At 36.7% G+C, this 14,861-nt stretch overlaps 1 protein-coding gene across 8 annotated transcripts in view; it reads left to right on the forward strand.

The window, feature by feature from the left end:
• dab1a (DAB adaptor protein 1a) overlaps positions 1–14,435 on the forward strand; it is a 687,756-nt gene extending 673,321 nt beyond the window's left edge. For 5 of the 8 annotated variants that reach the window (XM_043699300.1, XM_043699303.1, XM_043699302.1 and 2 more), the window contains 6 exons: positions 820–882; positions 2,376–2,502; positions 2,730–3,236; positions 5,429–5,661; positions 12,494–12,565; positions 13,532–14,435. In XM_043699300.1, coding sequence (XP_043555235.1) covers positions 820–882; positions 2,376–2,502; positions 2,730–3,236; positions 5,429–5,661; positions 12,494–12,565; positions 13,532–13,576 — 1,047 coding nt within the window. In that variant the 3' untranslated portion in view covers positions 13,577–14,435. Of the gene's footprint in view, positions 1–819; positions 883–2,375; positions 2,503–2,729; positions 3,237–5,428; positions 5,662–12,493; positions 12,593–13,531 lie in introns of all 8 variants that reach the window. The other 3 variants (XM_043699306.1, XM_043699307.1, XM_043699305.1) reach the window with 2 other exon arrangements.
• The last annotated feature ends 426 nt before the right edge of the window (positions 14,436–14,861 follow it).

A 14,861-nucleotide genomic window follows, 5' to 3' on the forward strand; every position in this document is an offset into this window, starting at 1 on the left:
TGCTGATGTAGTCAATTACTACATGACATAGTATATAGAACAGAAAGAAAGGATCCTGAATTGTATTCAGATGTATGAGACGTGTTACAGTTGATTTCAGTGCCTGTGGATTAGTTAGGAGGAAAATTAGACAGGCATCCCACTCCACACATTGATATTTGATGATATGTGTGGAAAAGTTAATGTCTGTAGACTTATGTCAATGCACTGTCAGAAATAGGCAGGGTGTTCCACAGTTTCATCTACATCATTTGCCGAGATTTCCTCTTTACAAAATAGTCAAATGTCTAGGAGAGATGTTCTGAAGAAGGGTCACTGGACTCGAAACGTTAATCTGATTTCTCTCCACAGATGCTGCCAGACCCAATGAGTTTTTCCAGCAATTTCTGTTTAAGTTAAATGTCTAAACTGTATTAAAAGCCATTTTATAAATACCAGTCATTATTGGTAAGTTGTAATAGGTGTGATTATATGAACCTGACACCATGCAAGTACAAGGAAGCATGTCTTGGAGAAAGGTATTGAAAAATATTTTAATATATTGCAATAAGACTGAGGATATGGGTTCAATGGCTAGAGTGATTTTTATTGCTTTATCCCATTGCAGGAGGGCTTTATGCAATTGAGTCAACATATCATTCATCAAAACTTGGTATACTTTTTTTAAAGAAGTTCAGTGAGTCTACTTACTCTCCATGGGGCACTACACTGAATTGTTAATAGTTAAAATGTACATTTCAATAATGTACAATGTAATGCCATGGAAATGCCATTATCTATATTACAAGACAGTAATCAATCTGGTATGTTTCTTTACAGACAATTCATCAGTTGGACCTCTTTGGTGATATGTCTACACCCCCTGACATTACATCACTTGGGGTAGGTGCCAATTTTAAGTACTCATCAATTTGTTTAAGTTCTTAGAGTGATCCTTACAGCCCTATAATGGAACAGTAACAAGTTATTAAAATTCGGAGATGCCGATGTTGGACTGGGGTGTACCTGATGAAGGAGCGTCGCTCCGAAAGCTAGTGTGCTTCCAATTAAACCTGTTGGACTATAACCTGGTGTTGTGTGATTTTTAAAGTTATTAAAAGATTAATAAGGAAGAAAAAAGAGTACGAGAGAAAGTTAGCTAAAAATATAAAATCAGATAGGAAAAGTTTCTTTAGTTATTAAAAAAGAAAAGAGTCAAGAGAGAAAGTATTGACCCTATAGAAAATGAGTCTGGGAAATAAGCAATGGAGGTGAGAGACAGCAGATGAATTGAAAAGATATTGTGCATTAATCGTCGTGAGAGAGGAAACAAATAACATCCCAGGATTCTAATGCAGAATTTGTAAGAGAGGAAGGAATCAAGAAAATTATTATTACCAGGGAAGTGGTACTGAGTAAATTGGCTGAACTGCAATTTGACAAGTCCCCAGGTCCTCTTGTATTTCATCCGAAGGTCTTAAAAGAAGTAATTAATGAAATAATTGATATATTTGTTTTAATTTTCCAAAATGCATTATCTTCAGGGAAGGTTCCTTTATATTGGAAAATGGCTAAGGTAAGAGAGGGAGGAGAAAGCAGGAAACTAGAGGCCAGTTAGCTGAACATTTATCATAGGGAAAACGATAGAAGCTATAACATGGCACTTGGATACATTGAAGGTCATCAGGTAGAGTCAACATGGTTTTAGCAAGTTTTGAGAAGATTTATAGCTCAGGTTGAGGCTCCTCGCTGAGCTGGGAGGTTCATTTCCAGACGTTTCATCATCCTACTAGCTAACATCTTCATTGGGCCTCAGGCGAAGCAGTGTACATGATTCCTGCTTTCTATTTATATGTTTAGGTTTCTTTGGGTTGATGATGTTATTTCCTGTGGTGATGTTAGTCATCAAAACTGACATCATTTTCTCAGGGGGTGGTAGATGGGGTTTAACTTGATGTGTTTGTCGATAGAGTTCCGGTCAGAATATCGAGTTAAACCCCATCTACCACCCCCTGAGAAAAAGAACAGGAAATGACATCACCACAGGAAATTACATATTCATATTCCTTAAAATTAGTTTGTAATTTTTATGTCACTAAAATGAGTGCAAAAACATTTAGCTAAAATGGTGTCATAGCAAAGTGGAATTAAGAGGGAATGAATGGAATTATATTTACATAGATTTAATTCTAGAAAAATGTAAAAGGATACAATATTTCTAACCTTTTCTGAAATCAAATATTTCATTCTTAATTTTTTTTTGTAACTATTGAAACTTGAAGAATACAGAAGTATTTTGTGGTTTGATTTCGATGTTGTTTTTAACAGTTGCAAAATCTGAACCTTGAATATTTCATCTAGGTGGTAGTATCACTAAATCATTTGTATTTTTTAAGACCCCAGCATCACCTGCAAATGCCCTTGGATCAGACACATTTGCCTCTGGAGTTCTAAGTGCCCAGCCGACAGGAAGACCTGACTTGTTTGGATCTGTTCCTTTCAACACTGCTGGTGTGCCCACAGGTAAAGTATTGGTCAGTGTTATGATAAGGACAAGTTATGTTAGTGAACAATTCCTGGATCAAAAAAAGGTCCATTAAATGTGTTTAGTCCATTCCTTCTAGGAGTCATGTTTAATCAGCTGATGATCAATCTTCTCACCTTATTTCATCTTCTGAGGAATGTTTATTTAATATGCCATTGGTAAAAATGAGTATTGTCACAGTAATCTTCATTGTTGACTTGGACAGGATATGTCACGATGGGAGCAGTGCCACCTGCAGTCTGGGCGCAACAATCAAGTGCTCAAAATATCATCAACCCTTTGTTAGCTGGAGTCCAGTCAACAGCATGGGGCCAACCTACCTTATTTGCTGTTCAGCAGCAGTGGGCTCCTGTTGGAAGCCCATTCCAGCCTACTGTTTTCATGTCAGCACAAACTCCTATGCCACTACAAACTGCCATGTTTAAAGCAGCCTTATCTGCTGGTCAACCAACAATTGCCAGTCATCAAGAAGAGAAGCCAAAACAGAAAATGGGGAAGGAGATGTTTAAAGAATTCCAAATGGTCAAACCCCCAGTAGTGCCATCAAGAAGAAACGAACAGCCATCACTCTCGTGCACCTCAGAGGCCTTCACAAGCTATTTTAACAAAGTTGGGATGGCACAGGAAATGGATGATGCTGATGACTTTGATATCTCTCAGTTAAATCTAACTCCAGCAACCTCCAATTCCACACCATCATCAACCAATTCACGTAAGTTTCTTGACAGTTGTTACTTTTTCCTTTAATCATGTGTGATCATGAGAAAACTATTTTTTTTTCTGCTAATTTTCCTTCCTTGTGCTGGATTATGGTTCCACAAATGCCTTTAATTCTCCAATACCTTATTTTAATGGCCTCATCACAATATGAACCTAAACATTTGATTGTTAGCAGGTGAATGTACATGGGTTGAAATCCCAGTTGAGTTGATCCTCTCTATGCTTGACATCCTCCTATATGAATTTTCAGATGGCTCACTGAATAGCGATCAGGAGTTAGATTGCTGGCTGTTCATTTTCTCCACTCCCAATAAGGCCATTAAGTAGAACTTCCATGATACTTCATAATTCTGGAAGATTCTCTCCCTATGGCTATCTGTTATGTTAGGAGGTGCCATTATCCATTGAACCATCTGAACATTCAAAATTTCATTTTCCTTAATGTAATTACTTTTTACACGGAAGAAAAAATGATCAGGAATATAATTTTTGGACAGAAGTCCAAGTGACATTTTGTATCATTGGTAAGAATGAACATATTAATTAAATAAAATTCAGAAAGTAGCCACTGGTTCTGAAAATCCAACTAGCTGATGTTGGTGCTCCTAGTTGCTGCTTGATTTAATGTTCTTTAAAAACTCTATTGAACATATTTAATGTTCAACATACCAAAGAGATATAGACTATTATTACAGAACAGATACTGTAAGAATTCAAGATTGCAAGCTACACAGAGCAGCAGTATTCTTCTTTTCAGTGTTTTTGTTTCCTAAAGGCTATGTGAAAAGAAAGCAATGAGTGGGGTTTTGGTGCAGTTGGAGCAGAATCTTTAAAATCTGTTCCTCCATGGAACAATATAAACGAGCAAAATGTCATATTTAAATTGATTTTTAATGATGGACTTGCTGATGGAATATTTTTCATGTTCCTCATTAATGTTCTTCCTGAAAACATAATGTTTGCTATTTGAAATCACAGTTATGTCATGTGTTTGTTTTTCTATCAAAAGTCTACGCGAAGAATCAATGCCCATGATGTGGCTTATTGCCAAGGTCAAAAGGCATAAGGATTAACCAGATCTAAATGAAGTAGCAATGTTACAAGAAATGAGTAAGCAAAGTTTGTATTGAGGAAGGGAAGATGCATAAGCAGTATATGTTAAGTCATGGTATAGAATAAGTTAATAAATTTTAATACAAAACAGTGATTCTCTGGAAAAGGTTGCTATTTTATGCACCGGCAGTGGAAGGTCAGCTGGTTTTTGGTTGTGGCAGACGTCATTTATTTCAAAAATTGGTACTGCAGGGAAGATGGTGCACAGAGGATATCGTTGATTAGTTTTGATCATCAAAATATGTTGAAAAAGAACCTTGCGCAGTTTTCCCCTAAATTGGCCTGGGTTTATTAATCCACTTTAACACCTCTCCCAGGAAGTTGTATGGGCAGGGTAGTGAATGTTTATATTGTAATATGGCATGCATCACTATTAGGGCGGCAAGGTGGGCGGCACGGTGGCGCAGTGGTTAGCCCTGCTGCCTCACAGCGCCAGAGACCTGGGTTCAATTCACAGGTGACTCTCTGTGTGGAGTTTGCACATTCTCCCCGTGACTGTGTGGGTTTCCTCCGGGTGCTCCGGTTTCCTCCCATAATCTAAAAATGTGCAGGTTAGGTGGATTGGTCACGCTAAATTGCCCATTGTGTTAGGTGTAGGGGAATGGGTTGCGCTTCGGCGGGTCGGTGTGGACTTGTTGGGCCGAAGGGCCTGTTTCCACACTGTAAGTAATCTAATCTAGGTTCGGTAGGTTTGTATGTTTCTAACATTGTAAGAGGAAGAGCACATAAAACAAAATGTTTGGAGTTTGTAATTCACAATTCTAAAGCAAACCACTTGTTAATTAAAAGCATGCAGTACGATCAAGAACATAAATAAATGATTGTGGTTGTCAAATTGAGAGTTTGTAATCATCACGAGTACAGGTAAAGATATAAAAAATAAAATGTTGCAAGTTCAACAGTATACATTCAGCAAAGTTGGACTCTACGTAAGCAATCTATTATTTGCTGAAAAGCGGGACTTCATAACAATTGCAGAAGATTTTGTTAATTTATTTTAAAACTGTTAAATAGCTTGCTTTGGAAACAGTTTCATTTGTTATTACTTCTGTTTTTCTGTCTTCCATGAAGCTCCAACTTCATCTCCACATCAGCACACACCTGAGGCATCTTGTCAGCACACACCTGCGACATCTCCTCCTCAGAGCACGCCAGCTGCTTCTCCCCTTCAGACCTCTCCCACTACTTCTTGTCACCAGAATATTCCATCCAGGTCACTAACTGAGAATCCGAGTGAGCCTACTTCCGGTGGCCAATTGGGGGATGAGTTGGACAACCAAACCAACAGCAAGTTGCAAGTAGCTGTGAGTATTCAAGCAACAAGTAATAGAGGTAGTGCCATCTCCTGTACCATATTTTACTGAATTTAGATCACCAAAAGCGAAAGAAATTAGTACTAGGGAAGAGAACACACTTACTAAGCATCTAATGTCAATTATAAGAGCTTCTATGTTAAGTATCACAATTCAAGTGCAATGTAAAACTCCCGTACAATTTAATTCCATTGTTAAGATGTTAATCAGATAATCCAGTCACAAACAAGAGTCTTAAACAGAATCAATTGCATTGGTATGAGAGGAGAACTACTTAAGGTTGGTTAGGAAATTGACTGAAAGATACAACTATGTATCAGTGAAACAGTTTATAAAAAGGGATATTTGGAAATGAGCATATTGGTTGTACCTATGCTCCATTTTGAAGTACACAACACGAGTCAAACGAGAATGTGCCATCCATTCATTTTACTGTTTTTTCCTTCTGAGTATTGGGGCACATTTATAGAAATGACTCTATATGTTTAACAAGAATACATTATGCATAAAAAACTCAGCTAGAAAGATTCATCCATGTCTTATTATGTTAGTTTTGGATAATATTACAAAGCATTGTAGCATGTCTCTAAGGTTTAGAAACCAGGAAAGGGGAACCAAAAATTTGATTAAAAAAAACTATGAAGATAAACTAACCAGGAATACAAAGAACGAGACTGCAAGAGCTTTTTCATGTATATGAAAAGCTAAAGTAATGGTTAGTACTTTATAAAAACTGAAAGAACTGCAGATGCTGTAAATCAGAAACAAATCAAAAATTGCTGGAAAAGCTCAACAGATCTGACAGCATCTGCGGAAAAACATCAGAGTTAACTTTTCGGGTCGAGTGACTCTTACTCAGAACCTTAGATACTGATACATGATAAATTATCATGATAAATGAGGAAATAGAAGAGACATTGATTAAATATTTTATGCCTGACCTCACAGCAGAAGACTCAAATCATGCACTTGGCATTGAGAGTAACTGAGTGTTTAATACAAGTAAGAAATTTGACGCAATTGATACAGCAGAGAAAAAGTATTGAGAGCAAATAAACAAGGAACAAGCATAGGCCAATCAGTCCTTCAAGCATGCTCTGCCATTTAATAAGGTGGCAGTGCTGTGGAGGTAGTGGTGTTGGACTGGGGGTGGACAAAGTTGAAAATCACATGACACCAGGTTATGGTCCTGTTGGACTATAACCTGGTATTGTGTGATTTTCAAATTTAATAAGGTCATAGTTGTTTGATTTTTTAACATCAACTCTACATTCCTGTTATCCTGATAATCTTTAATCCCCTTGGTAATCGAGAATCTATCTTCCTCTGCCATAAGAATATTTAATGATTCTGCATCCACTGCCTTTTGAGAAAGGGAATTCCAAAGATTCATAACTCTCTGAGAATGATAAAAAGTTTCCTTATGTCTGTCTTAAATGCTCAACCTGTTATTTTTAAATGATCTAGATTCCCACAAAAGGAAACATCCTTTCAATGTTCACCTAATCAAGTACCCTCAGGATCTTATATATTTCAGTTAAGTCTCCTCTGAATCTACAAAATTCCAGAGAATGCGGAGAAGATCTGTTCAGCCTTTCCTCATAAAACCACACATTCTAGGTGTTAGTATAGCAAACCTTCTCTGAACTGCTTCCAATGTATTAATATCCTTCTCTAAGAACAGTGTCTAATATGGTACACAGTACTCCAGATGTGATCTCACCACTTCACGTATAACTGAATCATAACCTTTCTACTCTTGCAATCAATTCTCCTTGCAATAACAAAAGACATTTTGTTAACTTTCCCCACTATTTGCTGTAATTGTATACTGTCCTTCTGTAATTCAGGCACTAAGAATCATTGAGATCTCTCTCAGAACTCTAAACCTCTCACCATTTTGATTATATGGTTCTGTTTCATTCTTTTTGTCTAAATGGACAATTTTACACTTTCCCACATGATACTCCCTTTACCAGATCTTTGCCCAATCACTAAACTTACCTTTATTGTGGTTTGGTGACTCAGCGAATAGTGCTGCTGCCTCACAGTGCCAGAGAACTGGGTTCGATTCCATATTTGGGTGACTGTCTGTGTGGAATTTGCACATTATCTCCGCGTGTCTGTGTGGGTTTCCTCCAGGTGCTCCCATTTCTTCCCATGTCCAGAGATTTGCAGGTTAGGTGGAGTGACCAAGCTAAATTATCCATAGTGTCCAGGGATGTGCAGGCTAGGTGGGTTATCCATTGAAAATGCAAGGTTACAGGGGTAGGGCAAGGGGGTGGATCTGGGTGGGATACACTTCAGAGGGTCGATGGGCCTAATGACCTGTTTCCCCATGGTAGGAATTTTATGATTCTATATCCCTTTGAAAACACCTTATGTCCTCTTCACAACTTAAAATCCCTTTGATCCCTTTGTGCCATCAGCATTTTTAACTACCATATCTACAGTCCCTTCACCCAAACCATTTACATAAATTATAAAGAGTTGAAGCCCCAGAACTAACACTTGTTTACAGACTATTCATCACACCTGCCAGCCTGAAAAGAAACCCAGTTATTCTTACCCTTTACTTCCTGTTAGCCAGCCAAACTTCTATTCATGCTAATATGTTACCCTTTACACCAGGAGATTTGATTTTCTAAAATTAGCTTTGATATAGCAGCTTATCAAATGCCTTCTGGAAATCTAAGTAAAATACATGCACTGGTTCCCCTTTACCCATAACACAAGTTACTTCTTCAAAGAATTCCAATAAATTTGTTAAACATGATTTCCCTTTGATAAGAGAAAGTGCCAAGTGTCTTCTTTAATAATAGCTTCTAACATTTTCCCTGTGACAGATATTAAGCGAACTGGCCTGTAGTTTCCTGCATTTGACCTTACTCCCTTTTTGAATAAATGATTTACATTAGCTTATTTTTTCAATTTACAAGTACCTTCTCCAAATCGAATGAGTTTTGGAAAATTAAAATCAGTGCATTAACTACCTCACTAGCTGTTACCTTTAAGACCCTGGAATGAAATCCACAAGGTCGTGGGATTTGTCAATTCGTAGTTCCAACAATTTACTCAATACTGATTCCTGACAATTGTAATTTTCGACAGTTCCTCCATTTTCTATAGGACTAATGTTTATTTTGTCAACGCTCTTCTCTTTGAAATATCTAAAGAAATATTTTCATACTTTTGGCTAACTTTCTTTCCTAGTATAATTTTTCCTTTCTTTTCATAATTCTTTGCCTTTTTATATATAAAGTCCAATCTTCTTACCTGTCACTTATCTTTGCAGAATTATATATTTGTTCTTTGAGTTCAGTACTATCTTTAGTTAACCAAAGATTGTGAGTCAGTCCCTTAGAATTTTTCTTATTTTTTAGAATAAACACAAAAAGCTAAAGAATCCCTTGAACATGATGACCGACGTTCCAGAATTATAAAAGCCGTAGCTGCAGAGATAGTGGAGGAATGCTTATAGCAGATTGAAACTTAGCTAATGTACCACTTTTATTAAAGAAAGGAGAGAGAGTAATTGGGCAGTTAGCCTGATAATGGTCATCAGGAAAATGTCAGAATTTATTGTTAATGATGCTTTAATAGTGCACTTATAAAATCATAGCATGATCAGATTGAGTCAGCATGGTTTTGTGTAAACAATATTATCAGTTGACAATATTATTAGTTTTTTTTAGTTGAAACACAACACCAGGTTATAGTCAAACAGGTTTATTTAGAAGTACAAGCTTTCAGAGTACTGCTCCTTTGTCAGATAGCTAGTGGGGCAGGATAATGGGACACAGCGGCACGGTGGCACAGTGGTTAGCACTGCTGCCTCACAGTGCCGGAGACCCGGGTTCAATTCCCGACTCAGGCGACTGACTGTGTGGAGTTTGCACATTCTCCCCGTGTCTGCCCGGGTTTCCTCCGGGTGCTCCGGTTTCCTCCCACAGTCCAAAGATGTGCAGGTCAGGTGAATTGGCCATGCTAAATTGCCCGTAGTGTTTGGTAAGGAGTAAATGTCTGGGTATAGGTGGGTTGCGCTTCGGCGGGTCGGTGTGGACTTGTTGGGCCGAAGGGCCTGTTTCCACACTGTAAGTAATCTAATCTAAAACGTTTTTTTTAACTATGTAATTAGTAACATAGCTAAAGGAGATCTAATTGGTGTAGTATATTTGGAATTGCAAAAAAACAAAGTGCGTAATAAATTGTCACACAAAATATCAAAATGCAAGATAAGAATTTCTGGGGTTTGAAATCATATCTCATTATGGATGAGTGATTATGAATGATTAATGGCCAGGGAACAGAGAGTTAGGACAAATGGGGCATTATCAACTTGGCAAACCCTAACTAATAATGTTTTACAAGCAGCGGTTGCTAGGGCCTCAACTGTTTACAATTGATATTAACGACTTTGATAAAATTTGATGCAAAGGTGGGTGGGAATGCAAACTGTGATGAAGCCACTAAAAGGGTTCGACGGAGTGGGACCATTCAGCGCAGCCATTTTGGTGCGAGCGATTTGGCGCAGCCCATTTTAGCGCAGTCCCATTTTGGCGCAGAACTGTTTTGTAGTTATGCAGTAGTTTGTAGTTATTATTAAAATAAAATATAACCCATTAAAATGTCATCAACAATTTTGTTGTCAAAACATGGAAAGGAAAAGTGCTCATACGATGGCTAGAGATACGTATTTGATAGATATGCTGCTGATAAGATAACAAAGTTTTGGAGATGTGAGAGGAAAGACATTTGCAAAGCTCAAATTCACGTTATAAATGGTGACCTAATGAAACAAATTAATGAACATTCGCATGCAGCTTCAGCATCTAAGGTGGAAAGAGATACCGTCATTTCAAAGATAAAAGTACGGGCTGCTGAAACTGCCCGTAATTTTGAATAAACGTCATATTTTAGATTTTTCGTATTTACCTCATTTCATTTATTTTTATTTTCTTTTTAACATTTTTACTAAAGAGGATAAGCATTATTTTTCTTTTTATTGCTTTCATTAATGCTTTTTACTAAGCCTGAAAAGGAATAAATATGAGCTGCGCCGAAACAGTTCTGCACCTAAATGGGTCAGAGCCAAAATAGGCTGCGCCAAATCGCTCGTGCCAAGATGGCTGCGTTGAATGGTCCTACACCCGGGTTCAGAGACCTAAACACATTAACCAACTGAACGTCAAGATAACAGGAAGAGAGTATTATGTGAGGAAGTGTAAATGTGTTTGCTTTGGTTATGATAATAAAAAAGCAGATTATTTTTAAAGGGCATACAACTTTTAAATATTAATGTTTTATGAGACTTGGACATACTCAAACAAAGAATGCAAAAAGTAGGCATGCAGGTACAGAAAACAGTTTGGGAGAATGAAGGCTTGTTATCTTTATTGCAAGGGTATAAGGAAATTTTGCTACAGTTGTATAAAATTAAGGAGAGACCACACCTGAAATACATTGCTGTTTTTGTCTCCATGATTAAGGAAGGATATATTTTCATGAATGATGCTTAAATTAAGGTCCTCCAAATTGATTCCTGGAATGACAGGGCTTTTGTGTGATAAAAAGCTAAACAAATTTTGCCATTTTCTGGAGTTTTGAAGATTGAGAGATGATCTCAATGAAATTTATAATATAGAACCTGAGATTTTGTATCCTTTAGCTGGAGAGTCTAGAACATGCTGGTAGAGTTTGAGGTAAAGAGTTCATCATGTAGGAGGGGCCGCTGGGGGGAGGGAGGGGTTGTGGTGATGGTGTTGAGGTGGAATTTCTTCACTTAAAGAGTCCTGAATCTTTAGAATTCTCCCATTTTGAACGCTCCATATTGGTGTATGTTTAAGATTGACTTTAACTAATTGGTTATGCTGTTAGAGCATGGAGGGATGTAGAGAGCAAATAAACTGGAGTTGAAGGAGAAAATTGGCTTTGATCATGTTAAATGGTGAAACAAGTTCACAAGGTCACACAGTCTACTCCTGCTACAATTTCATACATTCTTATATTAAGTAGAGAATAGTATTTACATGTGTAACACCAAAAATCATTTTGTACTTTCAATACAAAATTCAATGCCAAAGTACAAATGGTTTTACATGTATGTCCATGATCCCCAAACTAGATATTAATGGGGAGTTTAGAAAAATTAAGAGGGATAAAAAGGCCAAAAATACAAAATGCATTTTTATAAATACTTTAATAGTATTAGGATAGTAAATGTGGCAGAATCATAAGCAGTTGAAGGAGATACATTGTAGCAAACAGTGAAGAAATGAAATTTGTGCTTGCTCTCACCTTTCACTGAGGAGACCACTATTTCAGCCTGTGGAGCCATAGATTTGGCTCAAGTATTGTTAATGGGAATTATTTTTCAAGAGAAACATTACTGAAGAAGTTCCTCAAATTTCAAATACAAAAATCAACAAATATGATGACTTAAATTCAAAGATATTGATGAAAAAAATTGGAGAATCTCTGATTTGATTTAACTGTTGAAAATAAAGTTGTAGTGTGAGTTTAAGGAGAGGTAATGTATCTCTAAGGCTAGCAGAGTGGAAAGGTGCATTGATCTTCTTCCAACATTGCTGAACATTTCACTAGATGAAGACTGCATTACCTGGTTGGCAAACTCAGACTAGCCTGACATGATGTCTTGGCATCCACTGCTGGTCCCAGCAAACATTTTGCAAGCAGATGATAGTGCATCAATTGTCGTTTGCAATACTAATATCTACTGCTGAAAAATATCAAATATTACCTTGAAAACTGTATTATAAATTCTTCATTTAATAAACTGATTGTTCTTTTCTTGTTTCAACAGATTGTTAGTTGTGAGACATCTGCAAACAACGATGTAGTTGGTGATTGTCTTGATGATTCTTTAACCCCACAGGTCGGTAGTTAGATAGCAGATTTTGGGGTAGGTATCTCTTTTCTTTTTCCTAGGTGTGCACGCATCCCACTGCTGCTGATCACTGCGACCCATGGATTGTGGTTTGTTTTAGTTCCATAATCATCATTTTTTTGTGTTTTTTTGTTTAAACATGGCTTTGTTTTCATTCGACTCCATTCAACTGCATGAAACTGTGCCAATGAAACATATAAAATATTTTTTGTGTTGTAATGGGTTTCATACTGTACTCTGAGATGTTATGTGCTGTAAATATGAGGTTTTACTATGCAATTTAATAGCTCTTTGTCAAGCATAAGAATCCCAGTCTTGCAGCTCATGATTGCTGCAACAGATGCATCATTGGCAAAGACATTTATAAAAAAAGGAAACAACACCAGAAATGGACGTCTTCAAACTGCAAATTTCATCAAATTCAACAATTGAATCCTGTACTCTATAACTTCAGTTAAATTCAGCATGAGCTTGGGTAATGAGTGAAAAAGATAGAGAACTGAAGCAGAGACCACACCCATCAAGCCAAATAGAGGCATTGAGACTGAACTTTGGCAATATAGATAGTTAATGGGGGAGACCTGATATAAAGCATGACTGCAAGAATTGAAGACATATATAAATGCATTCAAACATTTATTACTAAGATTTTTTAAACAAAAAAAAGTAGTTTTCTAACTTCACCTGAATAATCTAATTCGCCATATGTAATAGAAATCTCACGTTTTCCTTTAATTTATGTGAATTAACTGAAAACAAATGGTTCTATTAAGATTGTGAGCTTCCTCACCAGATTACCATCCAGATTGTGAAAATGAATATTTATCATTGTATTTCCAGGCTTTTATGAGTGTTTAGTGATAACCCAACTGTATATGAGTGAGACAAGACACATATATGTGAAGTGCAATGCAAGATTGTATTCAGTTTAATTCTGTATCTGTCTGCCCACAGGCAGAAGAGCCTCTCTATGCCCAGATAAAGAAGATCAAGAAATAACCAGCTGGAGCTATGAGTGTGTTGCAGGAAAACCTTGAACCATTCTCCATTGGATCAGCGTGCAAAACAAAATCAATCAGCCTGACCTGCACCTCCCTCAAAGCCATTCTGTTTTATCAGAGAAACAAAATGATGAAGGATTACTGTGACAGATGCTGTTTAAGGAATTAACTACTGATTGCACCAAGGTGAAGAGAACTGTACTCTGTATCTGGAGGATTGATTGATCAGTTTGTTGCAGATGTGGAACTAACCAACAAGGCAGTCACATTCTGCTAGAAATAATTTCTTACGTAAGAAACAGAGTATTTGAATCTTCTAGAAATTACACTATTTGTCATCTAAGGTCCAAGAGCTCGCTGCTGAATCACTATGCAGATGTCAACCTCTCTTCTATGTTCTTTTATGGAAAGTACATTCAACATTCCCCCTCAGATCAGAGAAAAAAAAACTTTTTCAGGAAGCAACAAAATCAAACTTAATTTATAACAGGACATTGATAGCATGAATTTGCTACTATGTATGAATTCTGACATTTTCAAATCAGACAAAACTCTTATCACTTTTTGTACAATATGAAAAGAAAAATCAAAACACAAATTTTATTTTATAAAAAAATCTGCGGTTCTTGCTGTTCAACTGAACACTTTGAATGTGTTTTAGATAAAGTGGCTTTAAGAAGTTTGATTGAGGATTTGTCATCTTTTTCGTTTTTGTAAATATCGATGTTCAAAACAATCTTTTAATTTAGTTTGTTTTCTCTGCATTTACAGAATCTAAATTTTTGAACGAGATTGAAATTAAAGGGATATGACTGACTATGTTTCTGCATATTTTAACTTACCTCAGCTCACACTTTAGATAAAGTTACACATTCTTTTTAACCTTATCAAACAATACATTATACAATGGATTTTTTAAAACAATTCACAATTATTTCTGTAAGTTACTATGTAATACTGTTTCAAATATACATATGGAAAACATTATTATGCAATTTATTTTGTTCAGTATATACTATGTGCTACTGTTCAAGTTTTCCATATTCAATCCATTTTATACTATGCTGTATGTTACAACTAGTCCCCAGGTGAAGGTCCTCAACTGGTTATGATTTCAGATGGGATACCCTGAAATGGTTAAACTGCTGGGTGAGGAGGGACAAACTGGCAGCACTCTTTAATTCAGCCCCTCTCTGTTTGTCACAACCAGGTTAATGTGAAAACCTTTTCTCAATCCGATTATGTTTACATTTTCAAAAGGAGCCAAATTCACCAGGTTTAAT

This window comes from Chiloscyllium plagiosum, chromosome 11 (genome assembly GCF_004010195.1).
Source record: "Chiloscyllium plagiosum isolate BGI_BamShark_2017 chromosome 11, ASM401019v2, whole genome shotgun sequence".
Taxonomy (NCBI): domain Eukaryota; kingdom Metazoa; phylum Chordata; class Chondrichthyes; order Orectolobiformes; family Hemiscylliidae; genus Chiloscyllium; species Chiloscyllium plagiosum.